At 45.4% G+C, this 20,209-nt stretch overlaps 2 protein-coding genes across 3 annotated transcripts in view; one reads left to right on the top strand and one right to left on the bottom strand.

The window, feature by feature from the left end:
• LOC147021703 (homeobox protein Hox-D11-like) overlaps positions 1 to 1,126 on the top strand; it is a 1,603-nt gene extending 477 nt beyond the window's left edge. The window contains exons 1-2 of the mRNA XM_085890408.1: positions 1 to 279; positions 672 to 1,126. The exon at positions 1 to 279 is cut by the window's left edge and continues 477 nt beyond it. Coding sequence (XP_085746534.1) covers positions 1 to 279; positions 672 to 910 — 518 coding nt within the window. The 3' untranslated portion in view covers positions 911 to 1,126. The remainder of the gene's footprint in view (positions 280 to 671) is intronic.
• The window catches only part of LOC147021701 (uncharacterized), a 317,548-nt gene that overhangs the window by 230,173 nt on the left and 67,166 nt on the right, over positions 1 to 20,209 (bottom strand). Inside the window, exon 1 of one of the 2 annotated variants that reach the window (XM_085891956.1) lies at positions 2,524 to 2,767. The exons of the other annotated variant lie outside the window; for it this stretch is intronic. The gene's annotated coding sequence lies outside the window, so the exon portion shown is untranslated. Of the gene's footprint in view, positions 1 to 2,523; positions 2,768 to 20,209 lie in introns of those variants that run through there. 2 annotated transcript variants of the gene reach the window in all.

Below are 20,209 nucleotides of genomic sequence, written 5' to 3'. Positions count from 1 at the left end.
ATTATCCAGGGACTACCGAAAGTCCGAGCGCGACCACCCTCACTTACGGCTCTCAGGCTCGAGGGGCTAGTGAGGCACCTTGTGCATCATTCGAGGTATTTTATGAATCGCCTTGTAATGCCTGTCCCAGGGAAGTGAACAGTGAAACAACGAGCTCGGGAAACCCCTGCAAAACGGGCCTCATGGATCTTCACACCCGCGTCTCCGGGGGCAAACGAGAGAAGGAGAGAGAGAGCCCCGCGGCCTCGGAGCCGTCGCCCTCTTGCGAGAGCTCCTATAGTAAGTCAATCCCGCCACTCGCACATCTATCGCTATCGTCACACTGAAGCATACACACATGCAGAGTAGAATTGCGAGTTAATTGCGACAATATTAGGCTGATTAACGATGAGCTTCCATCAATGCATAATGTACTCGGACATGTGTAAGTATCGTGGGTATCATAACTATCACAGTGTAATGGGATTGCCTGTTTGTTCGTGATTGACCGTCGAGATGTTAAAGATCCCTCTTTGCCACCAATTTGCACACACATACACACACAGTTGGTGGAAGTAGTGCAGTATATAGATGGTATACAATGTTGGGCATACACCATCACAGTATTTCAGATTTATGATCATGTGTTTTTTTTTTATAACTTCTTTTCTGCACACTCGCTATCACTGCAGTCTCGAACCAGCGGACGCGAAAGAAACGTTGCCCTTACAGCAAGTACCAGATCCGAGAGCTGGAGCGAGAATTCTTCTTCAGCGTCTATATCAACAAGGAGAAGCGACTGCAACTCTCGCGTTTGCTCAACTTGACTGACAGGCAGGTCAAGATTTGGTTCCAGAACCGACGCATGAAGGAGAAGAAACTGAACAGGAATAGACTTCAGCAGCCAAATACCTCTAACATGCTGTTCTGATGAGTACGAGGGTGAAAATCTTGACCTCAGGGTGCACACACCCTGGCTTGGGGACCACACGGTGATACAATGGGATTTGTGCATATCGTCCCCCTCCACCCCAAATATCCCCAGAGGATGGTGCTTGAAGAGCAACTTCATGCATGACATTGATCTCTGTACATACACTGGTCTCGCTTACACAGATTGTTACAATGTATATGTCGTCTGTGAATAATTTTCTCATCTTGTATGTATATATATATATATATATATATATATATATATATATATATATATATATATATATATATATATATATATATATATATATATATATATATATATATATATATAATCACTCCAGCACCTTTCAACCAGCTCATTGATTTTAAATTTTTTATGCATGGAAAGTGCAGAGATGTGTATGACAACGTTGTATTTATAATCTCAAGCAAACTGTAAATATATATATATATATATACCTATAAATATAAATATAAACATATATAAATTTCTATTGCTATAAAGATCAGAATCATTTCGATTTCAGTGCAATCGGAGTTTTGCATGCACCTTGGTGTATATTTATCTTGTCGGTACCTAATATATAAATGCATGATCATGTTTGTAATGCATGAATTAATTAGTTCAAGGTGTTGTACAACAGCTCTTCGTCACAATGCGATTGATGCTCTCGAATCACCGCGATGCAGAATGAGGGGCATAAAGTGGATTGTTATCTACATTTATGGCAGAGTTGTTCCAAACATAAGGTCACCACGATTTTATTTTTTCAAAGATGATTCCAAACGACAAACATTAAATGTTTTGACATTACCTCTGCCACCGAACGTGGACGGCGGTTATGTTTTCATCCCTGTTTGTCTGTCTGTCTGTCTGTCTGTCTCGGCAGGATATCTCAAAAAGTTGTGGACGGATTGGGACGAAACTTGGTGGACAAGTTGGGTGTGTGACAAGGCCGAATTAATTATATTTCGGTGAAGATCTGAATCTGGATCCAGATACTAGAATTTAAAGTTTTTTAAACGTGATTCTTCACCATCGATCGTTGGGTCCAAAAACGATATATAGCATGATATTTCAAAAAAATTGTGAACGGATTATGCCAAAACATAGTGGATGAGTTGGGTCAGAGACAAAAACAAGCCGATTAGATTTTGGTTAAGGTCCGGATCCAGATTCGGCCTATCAGTGGACACAAGACGTAAACTGTTCAGCCTGGCAGAGGTATGCACTCTACCGAGTGTCGTTCTCGTTTACTGTATGTATTCCAACGTTCAGATCACTTTCATGGAATCTGTCATGTGTATACAGTAATGGCACTTACTAAAAAAAATTTAAAGCCACATTGCAACTGCAAATTCTCCACATCTGTAATTTCAGTCCATGTCTGCAGGTCTGTCTTGATGAGACACCATTTATTCTGAATAAAGAAATATTTCCGAAGAAGTAATTTTACTTTGGTGACTTTGTATAAAGTATTGCTTGCATCTGGAATAAATTACCAAATAATAGAAAAATAATCCTCAAAATGTATAATATTAATTGTTATTTATAATATCTAAGTATAAATTGTAATTTACTGGAGGCTCGAATACGAAATGACCCACCTTTCAAAAAGGGCAAGCTGCAATTTTTATCACTCCCAAGACATCTCGTCGTGATAACAACTATAAGATGTGCTGGTAAGTTGTTCGAAAAAGGGCAACACCAGTGACCTCGGCTTACACAATTACGCCGTGAGTCTGGTATCGAGGTCTCCTGTTCGACGTTATAAGAAAGCTGCGAATGTTTCAGACGAACGTCTGGGACAAAAGGGAGTAACATCTGAAGGTGACAAAGATTTGGGGAAGCAGGAAATGGGAATGGATGGATTATGGAGTTTCTTGGAGGGTTAATGTCGTGTGGCGAGCTTTGAAGGCCACAAAACAATCTGGTCTGTCTAGACGATGCCATAAAAGGTCTGGTGTGACTTGTCTAAATAGCCCAAGAGAGTGGGCCCTCTTTGTGAAAGGCACAGCAGCTACGTTTGCCTTAAAGTTGAAAGCTCGGGTTTCCGTTTGGGTGTAGAAAAAGACTTCCTTGAAATAATCCTTGAAATTGCCATCCTCTTAAGCACCTGGGCAGCATGCATTTCAATGTATGCAGAATTCGATTTAGTGACCTTATCGTGACCGTTTGAAATGCCTGTTGTATGTGACGCGGTCTGAGCGTGTGATGTGCAAACCTCATTGAGGACCATTGCAGTTACATTCGCTCGTTGGCAAATACTCTTCGTCGATATCCTCAAAAAGGAATGCTCAATTAAGATAACCTCACAGTAAGTAACCCACTCAACGGTTTTCAATAGAAATATCGATAACACTTTTTGATACTTTGGCATACAGGTATTGTTTTGCACATTTGAAAGGTTGTCTTATGAAAGGAAATATACCTGCGTGGTATTTCCAAAAATCTGTACATGAACATGCCTGGTGTTGGCTTAATAGTTAGGGTGGTGGGCTTGGGATTCTAGGGTCCTGAGTTAAAAAACCGCTTTTCCATTGAATTAAAACCAGGTGAGGTTGACTCAGCCTGTCATCCTTCTGAGGTTGGCAAAATGAGTACCAGCTTTCTGGGACGATCGAGCCGTTGGAGTATCCTTGCGTCGGAGTGGCGACCCATCCAGGATTGTACCCAATAGCCCAGGAAACTGCTTCAGCAGCACCAACGTTCTGTAAAGAGTGTGGTGCCAAAGAATGGATGGATGTACATGAAAACCTGTGACCGATTTCGAGTTTCTCACAATGTAGGCCGATCTCACAAAAAGTATTTACTTGAAAAGGAACATGACACGTCACCAGGTGCAGTCAATTTACTCTATTAGTTTGCTGTTAATTACACGAAATGGATATTTCACTTGATATGATTTTATATAATATGACTTTCATCCATACACAGACTCGGAGGTGAAATGGTTAGAGCAACTTTCATCCATAAAGAGACTCGGTGGCAAAATGGTTTGAGCAAATTTCATCCATAAACAGATTCGGTGGTGAAATTGTTCGAGTGTCCTCTCTGAATCTTGGAGGTCGGTGGTTCAAATCTCAGCCAAGTTATACAAAACATTTTAAAAATGGTATGTGCTGCTTTGTTGCTTGATTCTCAGCATTTGAAAGGGCAGAGCATAGACAAACAATGCTGGAAAGGCAATGGCAAAGCACCTAGTATAACTCTTGCCAAGAAACTGCGTCGGCAGCAGCGACGATCTGCAAAGAGTACGGTACATCAAAACCAAATTTTCATCCATGCATATCGCCTTTGAACTTCTGTATTGTCAAAGCAGTCACCTTTGCACTCGACGTCATACTCACTAGAAACAAAAGGAGGAGGCCGCACCTCCTAGCGGCCATGCATTGCCTAACACATGCCTTGTCCTGTCCGGCCCTCACTTCGCTCGGACCAAAGCTCTGGCCGAATGCGGGAGATAAACCTCGCGGGAGAATCTCCACGGATGGGAAAATCATTTTCGCCGAGATGTTATTTACGTCCATCCACTCATGGAAAATAAGTGAAGCAGCACCCCCAGATGCTCTCTGCTTCGCAGGTATTTATGCGTTCCATCGTTTACGCGTTTGCTCTGTTTCTGTCTCAGCGCCAGTACACTTTATTCTCCGAATGCAAGGGATTTTATTGCCCTTCCCAGAAGGAGACTTTGCGAAAATGAATTTGTTCGGAAATTATAAAAGTTCCCACCAAGCAAACACGAGCACATCGCTGAGATAATGACTTGTGGAATCAGCCAGCTGCCTAGCATTAGCACATCACTGAGATTGTGACTTGTAGTGGAGTCAGCCGGCTGCCTGGATCAGCACATCGCTAAGATAGTGACTCGATTTGGAGTCAGCCGGCTGCCTGGATCAGCACATCGCTAAGATAGTGACTCGATTTGGAGTCAGCCGGCTGCTTGGCATTGCCGAAAATGCGATTTTTTTCCAATTTTGTTGTTTCACTGAGACGTTCACCCATTCATCATGATGTTTACAGTTCTTTGTTGTTTGCATGTATGGACCGAAATATTTTGGAGGAGCATGTGTTGTATTTTTTTCAACAAATTGGATCCTCTTTAAAAGTATAAAAATTGAGACAGCTTAAAAACAAGGAAAGAATACTCCTGATGTCAAGAGACATGTAGTGCCTCTCGAAAGTCTACACCCCTTTTACAAATTTTTCGCTTTTTGTTGCTTTATAGCCTGGAATTAAATTGCATTAAATCAGATTTTTTTTTCTACCTATATTTACACATTGTAACGCACAACTTCCAAGTGAAAAATAAATTCTACAAATTTCACAAAATTAATTATAAATACAAAACTAGAATATCTTGGTTGGATAAGTGTCCACGTCCCTTATAATAGCAATTGTAAATTAGCTTAGGTGTAATCAATCACCTTCAAAACCACACACCAGGTTAAATGGCCTGCACCGGTGTTAAATTGCAGTGATTCTGATTATTTCAGAATAAAATCAGCTGTTCCTGTAGGTTTCCACTGCTGGGTAGTGCTTTTCAAAGCAAACAACCATGAATACCAAGGAGCTTTCAAAAGACCTCTGGGATAAAGTTGTGGAAAGGCACAGATCAGGGGATAAAAAATATTTCAAAGACCTTGAATATCCCTTGAAGCACAGTCAAGACAATAATAAAGAAGTGGCAGGCAAGTGGTACCACCAAGACCCTGCCTAGATCAGACCGTCTCTCCAAACTGGATGACCAAGAAAGGAGACTGATCAGAGAGGCCTTCAAAAGACCAATGGCAACTTTATGGAAAAGAGCGGTCAATGTGTGCATGTGACAACAATATCTCAAGCATTCCACACGTCTGGCTTGTACGTTAGGGGGCAAGAGGAAGCCATTACTCAAAAAAGCCCACCTTGAGTCTCGTTTGAAGAATGCAGAAAAACACTCTGACAATTCTGAAGCCTTGTGGCAAAAGGTTTTGTGGTCTGATGAAACCAATATGGAAATGTTTTGGCTCAAATGCCAAACGTTACATTTGGCCCAAACCCAACACAGCACATCACCCAAAAAACACCATCCCTACTGTGAAGCATGTTGGCAGCAGCATCATGTTATGGGGATGTTTCTCATCAGCAGTGACTGGGGCACTTGTCAGGATTGAAGGGAAAAATGGATGGAGCAAAACCGGCTGTCTTCTGCAAGAAAGCTGAAACTTGGACTCAAGTTCATCTTTCAGCATGATGACCCGAAACATCCAGCCAAATGTACAATGGAGTGGCTAAGGAACAAAAGGATAAATGCCCTTGATTCATGCAGTCAGAGCCCTGACTTAGATGCAATCGAAAATCTGTGGCACGACTTGAAAATTGCTGTCCATCAACACTCCCCATGCAACTTGACTGAGCTTGAACAGTTTTGTTCAGAAGAATGGGAAAATATTGTCCAATAAGGTGTTAAAAAGTTGTTAGAGACTTATCCCAACAAAGTCACAGCTATAATTGCTGTTAAATGTGCTTCAACCAAGTATTAACTCAGGGAGGTGGACACTTATCCAACCAAGATTGTCTAGTTTTGTATTTTTAATTAATTTAATTAACTTTCTATCGGCACTGTATCTCCAACTGAGCTATCAACAAATAAATAACAAATCAATCGGAAAGTGATTAAATACACGAAATTGATTTGTTAAACGATATTGAACAAAATGTGCATGTTCCTTCACTTATTACATTGTCTGGTAGGAGGTGCAGATGTAATGCACTTGTATTCGAGCCATCCAATGTGGATTCAAATCCCGACTCGAATAGAAGACGAGATTGGTGCTTCGTTGGCACGGGCTTGCGTTTTGAGTGTGCCGCTAAACTGAGTGCCCCGGCTGTTAGCTTGACCTGTTGGACCTTAAACATGCCGTGGTGTCTTTCACAAAGAGTAGGCGAGATTCAGATTCATGCCCTTTACAGATTCCTGAGTGAAAAAATAAATTACAGATTCCTGCCATAATCACCTTCAGTTGAATGCCAGGACTCATGGCCAGCCAGAGGTGTGCTCCGTTACCAATGAGCTTGTGGAGAGAGTGCTCGCCAAGTGTCTTAAGCACTCCAATAAAACGGTTAAAATGGAATGGCTGGCTTGGCAAGTGATAGCAAGCTTATTGGTACACATGTATACAAATGTGCATGTACATGTGCTTTCTTAAGGAATGGTGACATGGTATTAAATTACCTCCAAAAAAACTCCAATTATATGGATTAATGTATCCCCGGTCCAAAACAAAATGGCTCATAAGGAATGGCTGGCTTGGAAAGCGATAGCAAGCTTACTGGTATATATATATATATATATATATATATATATATATATATATATATATATATATATATATATATATATATATATATATATATATATATATATATATATATATATATATATATATATATATATATATATACAAATAAATACATGCAAGTGTGTGTGTGTGTGTGTGTGTGTGTGTGTGTGTGTGTGTGTGTGTGTGTGTGTGTGTGTGTGTGTGTGTGTGTGTGTGTGTGTGTGTGTGTGTGTGTGTGTGTGTGTGTATAAATGTGCTTTGTTAACGAATTGTGACATGGTGTTTCATTACTTCCAAATAAGCTCTATTTTAACATCTAATATATCTACTGATGTATCTGGTAAAAGACAAAGCGCAGCGTTTTGTTGAGCTTGTCTGACTTGGGTAATTATTATTATTCTCAATTGATGTCCTTCATGCATGTCATTGCGAATTTGCGTTTGACGCCATTTCCCTCTCGCTTAATTGCATGAAACGTCGTTTCCCGTTGACTAAGGCTAAGTATATTGGCAGCTGCTGTGATCACAAGAGTGCCATTGTTTTTAATCGCTCTAAACGACACACTTTTTATCCCTTATAAGTATCCCGAGACGAAAGGTAAAATCTAACCATCATCTGCTCTGCTGTTGGAAGGATTATCTTGCCAGGGTGGTTTGAGGACAAATCCGGTGTGTGAAGTGTTCAGTTACGACGTTTCTTGTGGAGCGTTCGCCAAGTGGCTTAAGCACTTGAGCAATCACCCAATTTGAAACCGTTGATCAGGAACAGCTGGCTACCTGGTTTGGCAAGCGCTAGTTGGCTGCTGCTTGGTAACTGAACACACTGAGGTCTGCCATATGTAATTTCTACTCACTTTGTTTCATCATACTCACTTTTGGTACCATTAAAGAAACGTTCTTGTTCGTCGCTTGTTAGAATCTCATGAATGAACACTCATCTCCAGCTCCCATCTCACCTTTGTGCGTCCATAGTGTGCACGGTTTCCGTATTCAGCCCACGGAGCAGCAGGGCGGGTCCAGCGCGTGAGCTGAACACCAAAATATACCTAAAAGCTTCACAGTCAAGGCCCATCACCAGTGCGTTTATAATGAAACCATAAATCAGGTGGAGGTGACCTTTTCCTCTGATGTACTTCATACGTGTCCTACAGAGATGTCTTTCGAGAATCATTTGCATCTTTGCATGGAATTGGTCCGATATCGTCTAGCTCTTCCATGAGCCTTGACTCCGTATTAAAAAAAAAGAAGCTGAAAAACCAATTTCGGGAATGATAAGACACCTCAGAAGGAGTGTACTTGCCTTAAAGCTATCTTGTCGAGGTTAGATTCCCAATCCATCCATCAACTGGTGTTTCACAAGCAAGGGCTTACAATGAGTGTGCCGTTCATCCGATCCTTTTGGATGAGTCATTAAACCAGGGTCTACTCTGCCAGCATTTGCTGGTGGAAGTTATAAATATCCCATCGTGTCTTTCACAAGCAATTGTGAACTGGCACTCTTGGCAAACTCAAAATTATTTCTGCAGAAACCATGACCTATGGGAGTCAACTGGTCGCCTTCTCGCGGTGCCGACCATGGCACCCTCATTGCACCAAAAATCAACAGCGACCAACAGCAGGGGTCCATGATACAGTATTATCGGTAGCCAACCAATGCACAAGGCTCCTGAATAGACTTAATAATAGACACACACACACACACACACACACACACACACACACACACACACACACACACACACACACACACACACACACACACACACACACACACACACACACACCAAATTAAATTTGTGAAGGCGATGGTGAAGCGACCACACGAGGGCACCATTATTTCTTATTCCCCGTTTTTTAGTTAAAAAATAAAACCAGAAACCATCTGAAAATGGAAAGCCCATCCTCTTTGTATTCTTCTTCTTCCTGCACCTTTGACCTCTTGACTTTTTGATGAAATTCTTAATTTGTCGACTCCATATTCTCATCAGAAAGCTTTGTTGAAAATTTGATGACAAAAGCTCAAATGTTGAAAAAGTTATGGCCCGGACACACACACACACACACAGACACACACACACACACACACACACACACACACACACACACACACACACACACACACACACACACACACACACACACACACACACACACACACACACACACACACACACACACACACACACACACACACACACACACACACACACACACACACACACTTGTATAGTATCGGCTATTCCTAAAATATAATATAATTAAAAGGATTTCTATAAATGATGTTTATTTCACAACATCCTATATTCAACTTCATTTATATTGTAAACCTCAAAACATAGTTCCCTTCCCTAAAGTAAGAACTTTAAACTGTAAGCAATTGAATGGTTCCACGACCACACAGATCAGCTGGGCACCTTTCTTCCTCGACGTATCGATTCTTTCATCCCAGAACCCTTCCAAATGGTAGATCCACAACCACATCAGTCGAATATCAATATCAATAATAATAAATGAGTGGATTATCCACATCAGTACATTACCTACACCATTAGATCCACAACCTCAGTTGTGTCCAGGCAGTCAGTCAACCCATCAATGCAACATCACCAATCGAACTCCACTCACTCGAGGATTTAATGTATTGTTGCGGACCTGGGGTCGGGGGTGAGGAAGACCACGAGGGGTGAGCCACCTTGGGTTCCCAAGAGACTCTCCAGAATCGCAGGCCTTTGCACACGAATAACTTAATGACGCGGTGGGTCGCTAATTAACCGTGAACACCAATAACTCGACCACGTGACTTTGGGTCCTCCGTCTAATACCTTTTACCTAAAGGTCACGTGGTTAAATGCCTTGCGCAAACAGGATCACCTTGTGATCAGATGCAGCCAAGCGTAACTGCCAATAACGTACTGGCTAGAAAACAGATCGTTGGGGGATAACGCCCCGGCCAGACTAAAGTATGAACCATGCTGGACCAATGAAGGAAAATACGAAAATGAGCTGGGAACATTTTTATACAAGCATTTATTTATAATGGCGAGGAAAGGTATGTGGCACGGTCAATGTTCCCAGCTCGTACGTTCTTATGTTCAGGTTTATTCGTATGTTCAGTAGGGGACAGCAAGGAATTTGTGGTGTGCGGCAAAAGGCAAGCATTCTTACAAAAGCAGGCACAGAGCAGACTTATCACATTGTAACTTCTGCAATCTTAACTTAGACTCGGACAGGTGCCATCACATACACACACACACAAACCTGAGGAAAATTAGATATAGCCTAGAGAGAGTGAGACAGAAAGAACGCAGATGAGGATAAATGGTCTCCATACATGGCGCGGTCGGTGAACCAATGCAACCCAGTATGCTTCAGGAGAGGTAGGAGGGAAGAATACTGATGGTGTGAGAGGTGTGGTGTAGTGCAATGTGGGGGGGTGCGGTGTCATTCCAGAGGAAAATGGGATTGCAAGTCAGTAATGATGCTCTTTTGTGCATCCAAAGGAGATGGGATAGAGGGGTGGATAGAGAGAGAGGAGAGAAGATGCGTGAGGTGAAAGATCCCTAACCTGGCCATGTATAAGTCTGTTTGTGTAGTGTGTACCTCCGTGGGACGCTCCGCTTGAGCGTTCCCACCTCGAGATGTGGCACATTATCTCTGGCTTAGTCACTTTGCCAGGGCTCATGGTAATGTGCGCTCCACACTGGTCCTCAAGAAGAAGCACATCCTTGCAATCACACACCAACAGTGAGTGAAGAGCCAGCAAAGGGCAGAGACAATGATATGAAGAGCCAAGAGGAGCAGAGAAGATGGGGGGAACGGCTCCGCGCGAAGGGTGAGGTAATGACCCGAAAACGACATTCTGTGACCCGAATCCTGCTTCTCTATTGGGCCACAGAGGCCCTAGCCATGCCCTGCCAGGCTCCAGGGGCCAGAAATAGCCTCAGTCGCCCATCCGGCCCAACACAGCCCGGAGCTCCTGACTCAACATCGGGTATGAGCCAGCACTCTGGCCCTGAACATGCTCCAAGTGCAGTCTGAATGCCGAATAGCAACGGACATTCCCTGCCACTCACGGGCCACCCTCATGAGCCAAAATACACACCCGGGCCCCGTACCGAACTCCCGGATCGCCCTTCCCACGACCCCTCCTCTCCGCCCCTGTCTTGCCGTAGTCTGGCGACTGCACAAGGGTCGTATCAATTCTGCGTACCCACCTGGGACATCCCCTGTGAGATGTGGTTGAGCTATTGACGTCAGTTGCTCGGCTCCACATCGCGCAGTCCGATGACAGTCCGAGTCGTGCAGTACTCCTCTGTGTAGAGGAAAATTGTAGTGATGCAGTGGTATGATGCGGTGCGGGGGGGGGGCGTTTGTGGTTGAAATGGTGAGGTTTGGTGAGTAAGGTGTGAAGCAAAGTGAGAAATTGGCTGGTTGGAAATTGGTGCGCAGATTTGAATGAAATAGCGGCGCGCGATGCGTGTGTGCGAGTTGCGTAATGTTTGTAGTGCAGGAAGTTTGGTGGTTCCAAGCCACAGGAGGCAATGTGGTGTTCTTATTATTCATCACATATTGCATGGCGTGTGTGCTTGCTTGCTTGTACCATGGCTAAAAGAAAAGGGTTGGAGTATAAATCATAATAGGAGATAGAGATAGTTATTAGACCTAACAAGAAGACCCACGCAACGCACTTCGTCCCATTAACCCACGAGACATGAGGGGAAGGTTTTACTGCACAAAGACGAAAGAAATAACTGCCTGGGGATCACTGTATGTTGGGTGCCATTGCCTGAGAGGCATGCAGTTTTGTAGAACCGCAACAGCATTATCACATAATTACAACTCCCATCACACATTCCATTATATGATAATACATTCAATCATGCACATCCTACCGTAAATACACCACAACCACCAAAAAAAACGACCACCACTCACCTCTGGGTGAAACTGTTGTTGAAATATTCAAACGGTTATTTATAAATGGCATTTTACCTGCTTCCTTGTCTCCTAACAACCACTGAAATTGGTTTTATTGGTTTAAATGTATATTGTTAACCTCTGCCATTGAAGATGGATGGAGGTTACTGTTTTCACCCCTTTCTGTTTGTTTGTTTGTTTGTGAACAGTATTACAAAAAAACTCCTCAACGGATTTCGACGAAACTTGGTGGGGGATTAGGTATGGTCCAAGGATCATGCCATTAAATTTTGGACTTGGTGGAAAATCCAATATGGCCGCTATGGCGGCCATTTTGAAAAAATATTTGATTTTTTTTTTTTTGCATTTCTACATGTTTTAAGTGATTTCCAACCCCCCCCCCAAAAAAAATTGTTGGAGAAAAAGTTTTTGCAACTTTTTTTTCAACAAAATTTCGATTTCTTTTTTTTGCATTTCTACATGTTATAAGTGATTTCCAACAAAAAAAACATGCCAAAATTATACTTGCGGCAGATTTTGGAACTTCAGGTGGATATACCCACGTAAAATCAATTTCTGTCTCAAGGAATCTAGTTATGACGAATGAATTGAGTATGTAAAAGTTAAAAGTAAAAGGGAAAGTTGCAAACTATAACTCTGTGAGCACTGTTGACGTAAAATTGAATGAATAGGATATCAGGTTCACTTGAGTGACCTAGCAGTATTGGCGGCGGAGGTTTTGCACTCCACCGAGTGCTCCCCCTGTAGTTTAATAATGTATATCAAAAAAAATAAACTAGAAAGCATCTGAAAATACAAAAATTGCAAAACCCCATCTCACGTTGCACGTGGAAGAGCTAATTATGTTATCCTGAGGTTGCCTGAAATCTTTTTTATCACCAGATTATCTCACTGTTGGTGATTGAGGTATGATTTAAGCTCATTACATGTGTTGATTTCATGTATATGAATAACCACATGACATAGTTTGAAAAATAGATAGGGAAGGTCAGAGAAGAGACGGTTAAGTAATCCCATTGGCTGTATCATGTGCAAAGGGGTTCAAAAGGTCCTTGGTTGGTACAACATTCACATAAAAGCCCCAAAAATACCAAGGTTTATTCAATTTACAAGTACAACTAATTAGGGCTGTCAGGATGGCCAAGAGGTATTCACACTCAACTCAGAGCTGTCTAGACTGGGTTTGAATCTTGACCCAGCTATAAACTGCCATCTGGTGAATCACAGGCAGGGTGATTCATCAATGTGTTTGTCGTCCCTTGGATGGATGTTAAACTGAAAGTCCTGTCTGCCAGCATTTGTTGGTGGACGTTAAACATTTCATGGTGTCCTTCGTGAAGAGTATGCCAGTTATCGCCGGCACCCCAGTCGACTTAGTTGAAAGTCAGGCCTGGCCAGCAGTTCGTGAGAGTTTTGGGCCAAAAACTTCCCCAAACCAACCCCACAATAATATAGGAATAATTGTGGCCATTAAAGAAGAAGAAAAGCACACATGTAACTAAATAATCCAACTTTTGTTTTTCGTTTCTCATTAAAAAACACTTTTTTGGCATGTCTCTGTCAAGCATTTGAATGCCCCACGTAAGGAGAAATTAATAAAAACAATTGTAATATAAAGTCAAATTTTAAAGGTGTGTGTGTGTGTGTGTGTGTGTGTAATATATTGTTACGGTTGTGGAAATTCACAGATCACCAGTCAGGTTCCCCAAAGATCAGTTATGTCGATACGTGTGTCCAGGTTAGATTTCCCCACCGATGTATAACGGGAATTATTCGTGTGCCGGGCTGTGAACCTTTGAGGTAGTGTTATTCTTTCCTATCTTTATTTTAAACAATCATCTCCTCACCACCTTCTCCACAACCGCCATCATCTCCTCACCAGCATCTCCACGGCGCTGCCATCTTTTCACCAACAACAACATTCCCAACAAACAACATCTCCACAAACACGATGGCATCCTCGACAGCGGCAAAGCGATTTCAAACACAGCCGCGTTGTGAAAGTGATCTCAACCACGGCAGCGTGTGATGGCAGAATCGGATCAGAACGGCGAACGGGGCGGAGCCAGCCGGGGGTGAAGGTTCAAAGGTGAAAGGAGGGAGGGCGCTGATTTTGGGCGATGCAGCCCAGAGCGACCCCTCTCCTTGGGGCTATAAAAAAGCGCGTTTCAACGCCGAGAGGGTTGTTCGTCGTGGTTGGTCGTGGTTGGTCATGGTTGGTCGTCGTTGATCGGTGGAGGCAGTCGAGTTGGAGTCGGAAGAAGTCACCAGCAAGTTACGTAACGGTCCGAGTGATCGGACCCCGAGTCGGTCGAGCGACGCTGAGGAGTGGGCTGGTGTGCTGAGGAGTGCTTAAAGAGCATCAACTCTAAAAGAGCAAGGCCCGTTCGCTCCTCTGAAGCGTCGTCGGCCAGGCCCGATCGACCAGGCTGCGCTGCTAGGCCCTGGACCAACCAAGCCGCCATTACAGCAGCTGCCGCATTAACGACGAGACAGATACGGAGGGTCGCCGACCAAAGGACCCATCGAGTCACCACGAAGGTGGCGAGGTAACCTGCCCGGCATCGACAATTCGACAATTCGACATCGACAATTAGGTACATCGACAATTCGGCGATCGACCCTGTAGCACGTGGACAGAAGAGTTGGCTGGTTTATGATATGGTTAAAAACACCCATAGCTGGGTTTTGGTGTTGATCCGAAAGCTGTGACTAGATTGCTCATTCGGTGGGCGCGCGCAGCCGTAATTGAGCTAAAGGCGGTCGCCTGCATGCCGGACGGGCGGAAATCCACAACACTGTTGTCAGGACGTGGGATTCAAATTCATCCTTCTCTAAAATAAATTAATGGAACCGGATCAAGGGTGTGCGAGGTGACCCTTCGGTTCCATTAAATTCCGAGCGTTGAAATTTTTTATTTCCGATACGCAAAATGGCAGCTCAAGGCGAGCAGGCGCAGTGTGGTTTGAGTATGAGTTAATAGAATCTATGGCTCAGGACGAAATCACCGTGCAGGACACTCCCATTATGCAGGTTGACTATACCCCACAAATAAATGCAGAGTCCGAAATGGGTGCAGTGGCAGGGGCCGCGGTGTATGATCCCCCCCCTCCTCCATCAAATTCCTTCCCCGGTCCCCGGCGGATCTGTGCCCGATAATGGCGAATCCACTGCCACGGGGTTATTTGATGTGAGAGAAATGTTTGAGGCATTGATGGGGGAAATGAAAATGAACCGACAAAAAATGGATGGCATGGAAAACAAAATAAAAACGAATGCGTGCGATATAAACGGCAATTTGGATGCGATGCGGGGCAATTTGCAAGCCACGAATGGCAAAATGGATGAAAATATGCAAACGCTGCGGGGTGAGATGCAGAGCATGGGACTGAATCTCCAGGCAGGGCAAGAGGCACTAAAGAAGGAATTGGAGGAAGCAAAAGACAAAATGGCGAAGGACATCGAAGGAGGTGAACGAGATGAAAGGGAGTGTAAAAGGTGTGTGGTCCGCGATGGAGGTGGGCAAGAAGTACGTGACAGGCGAAATAATGATGGTTGGACAGGGTGTGAAAGAAATTAAAAAAGAAAGACAAGAACAACGAAAAAAGAAAGCAAGGTTGAAATACACGGAGATAGTGAAGGAACAACGAATGAAACAGGAAAAAGAAATCAGCCAATTTAAAGAAACGATGAGATTGGAGAATTAAGAACATGAGAGACGGTGGGGTAGAAAACAAAAACAATATGAATTTGAAATTAACCAACTCAAGGAGAGAGCAAAGTTGGAGTCCAGAGAGATGGAAAAGCTCCGGAAAGATAATGAACAATGAAGGAGGCTCAGAGAGGAAGAACGACTCAAATGGGAAGGAAAATGGAGCCAGGAAGAAACGGAAATCATAAAGTAAGTGAGGGAGAAATTAAAGGAGGTAGAGGTGATGACGACAGAGACGCAGGAATTAAAAGAAACTAAAGACGAACACACACACATGGAGTTAGCGAGGGACAATGAGGGGGAGCTTGGGGAATGTTTGGTGGCCCGGTGCAAGCAGCAGATTAGCCTGCTTCAGGAACGAGGGGAAGGAATATGCCCCCTTGAAGCGGATCGTGACCAGGTGGGTCCGGTCCCTCCATGAGAGTTAGAGCGGACGAGTGCTATGAACGGGGACACGCGGAGCTTGGGGGGTATGGAGGCCCCGGGAGCGCTTGTGGGGGCGCAAATTCCCAGTGCGATTGTCCCGGTGTGTGTGCTTACGAGTGATGAAATGCATGTTGAAACGCGCGCATAGCGTGGATGAAAGGCTGTGTGTGAGGGAAACAGCGTGTGTGAGAGCGCGGTACGAGAGGGAAATGGCGGTTGGTATGCGAGAACACACAACCGCATGTCCGAGTGAGTGTGTCATGGTAAGGTGTGTAAGCGTCATGGCACGCGGGAGTGCGTGCGTGGAATGGCGACGAAGACGGCGCCAGACGAGGGACAAGGGCCGTGTAGCGGCCTTAGCTGTTTTGGTGACCGTGCCGGATTCGCACAGCAGCACGCGCGAGGTCTGTGCTGTGCTTCGCACGAGGTCGCCACGTGCGCGCCTGCGCGAGTGAAATCCGGTCCGCAAACGCATGCGGTGGATGCAAGCCGATCGCACGGACGGACAGAGGGTAGGCTGGGGAAATGTGAATTTGGATCGGATGGGTTCTCCAGGCGAGCATGTGCGTGAAGCTCCATGTGGCCTGCGCCGTGCGTTCTGTTCGCAGAGCATGCGAAGCGGCTTCCCCGATGCGCTATGCATGCCCTGGCTTGCGCGAGAAACTGCGTGGGCTCAGGGTGCGAGTGACGTCATCGGCGATTCCGCGGCGTGGGTTACGGTGAGCAGAGCACATGTGCTCGCATGGGGAACCCCTCGAAACGTGAGGCTTGCTTGGGATGCGCGGTGACGTCGTGGCTGCACGAATGGTTGGAATCCGGCAGGAGGGGAATCCCTGCCAGATGTTACCGTCCAGGAGGAAGGGACGAAAAATGCGAGCAGCTGCCGTGACGTCACAGAAAAAGAGCGCGGTTTGAGAATTGCCGCGCTGGTGCACAAAAAGAAAAAAAAGAAAAAAAAAGAGAAAAGTAAGCCTCACCACTTCGAGTAAACAGGATTCCTGGGCAGGAGGTGGGAGACCCCCCTGCTTAGGGCATAGGAACACCACCAGTTAGGGGGATGGGTTAGTGATAGTTAGACCAGCTTCATAGGGACATAGGTTGTTCCTCATGGAGCCCATGGAATGGATTAGTTAGAGAGATTTTAGTTTAGATGTAGAATGGGAACCAATTGGAGTTTGGATTTGAGGACAGAGACAGATTTTGAGTGTGTAGAGGGGATGTAGCTCAGCTACGTAGAGTAAAAGGATGTGCTATAGTATAAGGGATGATGAGGGAGCACGAGTTAGTTGAGGGATTTAGTGAGAAGAATGGCAGTGTTCAGCGATGTGACCGATAAAATGGTGTGAAATAGGAAATGTACTTGATGAGTGAGTGAGGGCCAGAGGGCCTGTGTGAATGGAGCGAATGTGGTATGCATGGTGTGATGAGTGATTGGGGGGAGGAGTGACTCTCACCCAAGGGACCCTGGGGTCAGAGTAAAGTCAGCTAGTGGGTTAGCCAAATTGACAAAATGGAGGTTGTTTTGCTGTTAGTGCGAATGTAGGCTCGAAACCCGTTTGGAGGGGTGCAGGAGTCCTGTTGACAGGCTGGGAGCGTGGCTGCAAATGGTGAGTATCGCTTAGTGGGCACCCCGGGCACCGGACGAGTCGGCCACGGTAGGCCAAGGGCCAAAGAGGGGCCGGGATAGCGTAGTGGGCACAGGTGGGCCCGCATGATGCGGGGCCCGTAGTGCCAATAGCCACGTGGGTAGTGTCGTGTGCACGGGCACCCGGGGAAAGGGGCCCGTGACGCCAGCCTGCCACATGAGCATTGAGGGGGAGTAGCCATGGAGGGCACTCCCCAGGTTTTCGGGAGCTGGTAGGCTCGGAGTCAGTAGCAGGGCCCGGGGGTGCCATAGTTGGAGAATCGGCAGAGGGTAGTTCCTGCCCAGGGAGCCGCGCTGCCCAGCCATGAAACCGTGCGAGGGCATGGATGAAAAATAGAGGGCAAGGCCCAAATTTGTGAGGACACCAACACAGGTGATGTGAATCTTGGTTGGTAGAACCAATATATTAAGCGAGAGGTGGTTGTTGAAAGCCCCGGTGTAGTTTAAGGTTAATGAATGTTAGGGTAGATAGGGAAGTGTACCCCTCCGCACCATCCATCCATTCGCTCTCGTTGTAGGCCGCTGGACCCACCTTGGGTTAGATCGCTGAGATCTGAGGAGGTCATTCTGAGGCTTAATTTGGCCTCAAGAAATGATGCTGGCTCTCCCTTATTTCTCTAAGGAAGGGAACGTAGGAGTTGGGAGTAGGCTTGGTGACATGGTAGGTTAGCCGGACAGAGACAAAAAAGGGGGTTAGGGAGACGAATTAAAAGGGGAAATTAAATAAAATAAAAAATAAGATGGGGCTAAATTTGGATTTTGACAAACTAAGGGAGTGGGTATGGACAGAGACAGGCAAAGGCGATAGGTTGGGAGGGAGACAGTAGGGTAGGTCCGAGCCCGTCTTCAGACCGGCCGGCACCAACGCACTCCCTCCACAAACCTCATGGAATGAGACAAGAGGCCGGCCAGCTTCGTATGCCGGCCTGTTTGTGCTACAGCGGCCTGTTCCGGCCTTGCCATGCCTTGCCTGCCTGCCTCTGCCTTGACCCCATGCCTGCTAGCCCTTGTGTTTGCATTTGCCCCAGTGTCCATCCCTCACCATGTGCCCCAGGAACATCGCACAAGTTGCGGGGACTGCCCTGCAGGCAGCTCCGCCGACCATTGTGTTTGCTTGCATAAGTGCTCATCCAGTGTTCTGCAGGGACTGCCCTGCAGGCAGCCGCACATGGGCACTGCATTGGTGCAGCACGTGCACCGTTTGTGTTTGCTTGCATCATCCAATTCACTTCAAGGGGGAAGCCTGGGACTGCATTGGGCAGCCGGCTACCTCCCTGTGCTTGTGTTCACTGCTCAAATGTGCTCATTTCAAGGGGGAGGCCTGGAACTGCATTGGGCAGCCGGCCACCTTCTTATGTTCATACCTGCATTTGTTTCATGAGCCAGAGACTGCATTTGGGCAGCCTGGCTCCCTGCTTCAAGAATGGCCTGTGGGATGGCATATGGCATGCCGGATTGGGGTGAGTTGCCTCCAGCAGCTGAAGACATGAAAAAGGTTCTGTGACAGACAATGGGGCCTTTTGAACAGGCCCCGAAGACATCCGACCTCCAGCTGCGGGGGCACTCACCCTCAAACTATGACTAACTTTGCCATGCCCTTTTTCCCACAGAGTCCACCAGCCCTGGGCCATGGTTTAGTGTAAAATGTATAAGGTTAAGTTAAGGTAAATTTGTAAATGAGTTTTGCTCCCCCTGCATGTTTGTCGTAGCGCCGGCAATTGTAGTTAAGTCATCTGTACGAGTGAGTTTGTTTAGTTAGTTACACAGCCCATAGGTTATTTACCTTTGGGACATGGATACACCAAATGTCACACTCAGGGATCCGAAGGTAACTCGTACTCGTGGAAAACCTACACATGAAGGCACACGGAAATTTGATGACTCGGGACGAGTCTGTAAAAAGGGGAGGGGGTAGTGTTACGGTTGTGGAAATTCACAGATCACCATTCAGGTTCCCCGAAGATCAGTTATGTCGATAAGTGTGTGTCCAGGTTAGATTTCCCCACCGATGTATAACGGGAATTATTTGTGTGCCGGGCTGTGAACCCTTGAGGTAGTGTTACTCTTTCCTATCTTTATTTTAAACAATCATCTCCTCAACACCTTCTGCACAACCACCAACATCTCCTCACCACCAATCTCCACAAACAGACGGACATCTCCTCACCACCTCCACAACCGCCAACATCTCCTCACCAGCATCTCCACGGTGCCGCCTTCTTTTCACCAACAACAACATCCCCAACA

Source organism: Eptatretus burgeri, chromosome 8 (genome assembly GCF_056783735.1).
Source record: "Eptatretus burgeri isolate ZD-2024b chromosome 8, Ebu_testis_v1, whole genome shotgun sequence".
Lineage (NCBI taxonomy): Eukaryota > Metazoa > Chordata > Myxini > Myxiniformes > Myxinidae > Eptatretus > Eptatretus burgeri.
This window is presented reverse-complemented; position numbering and strand designations above follow the sequence as displayed.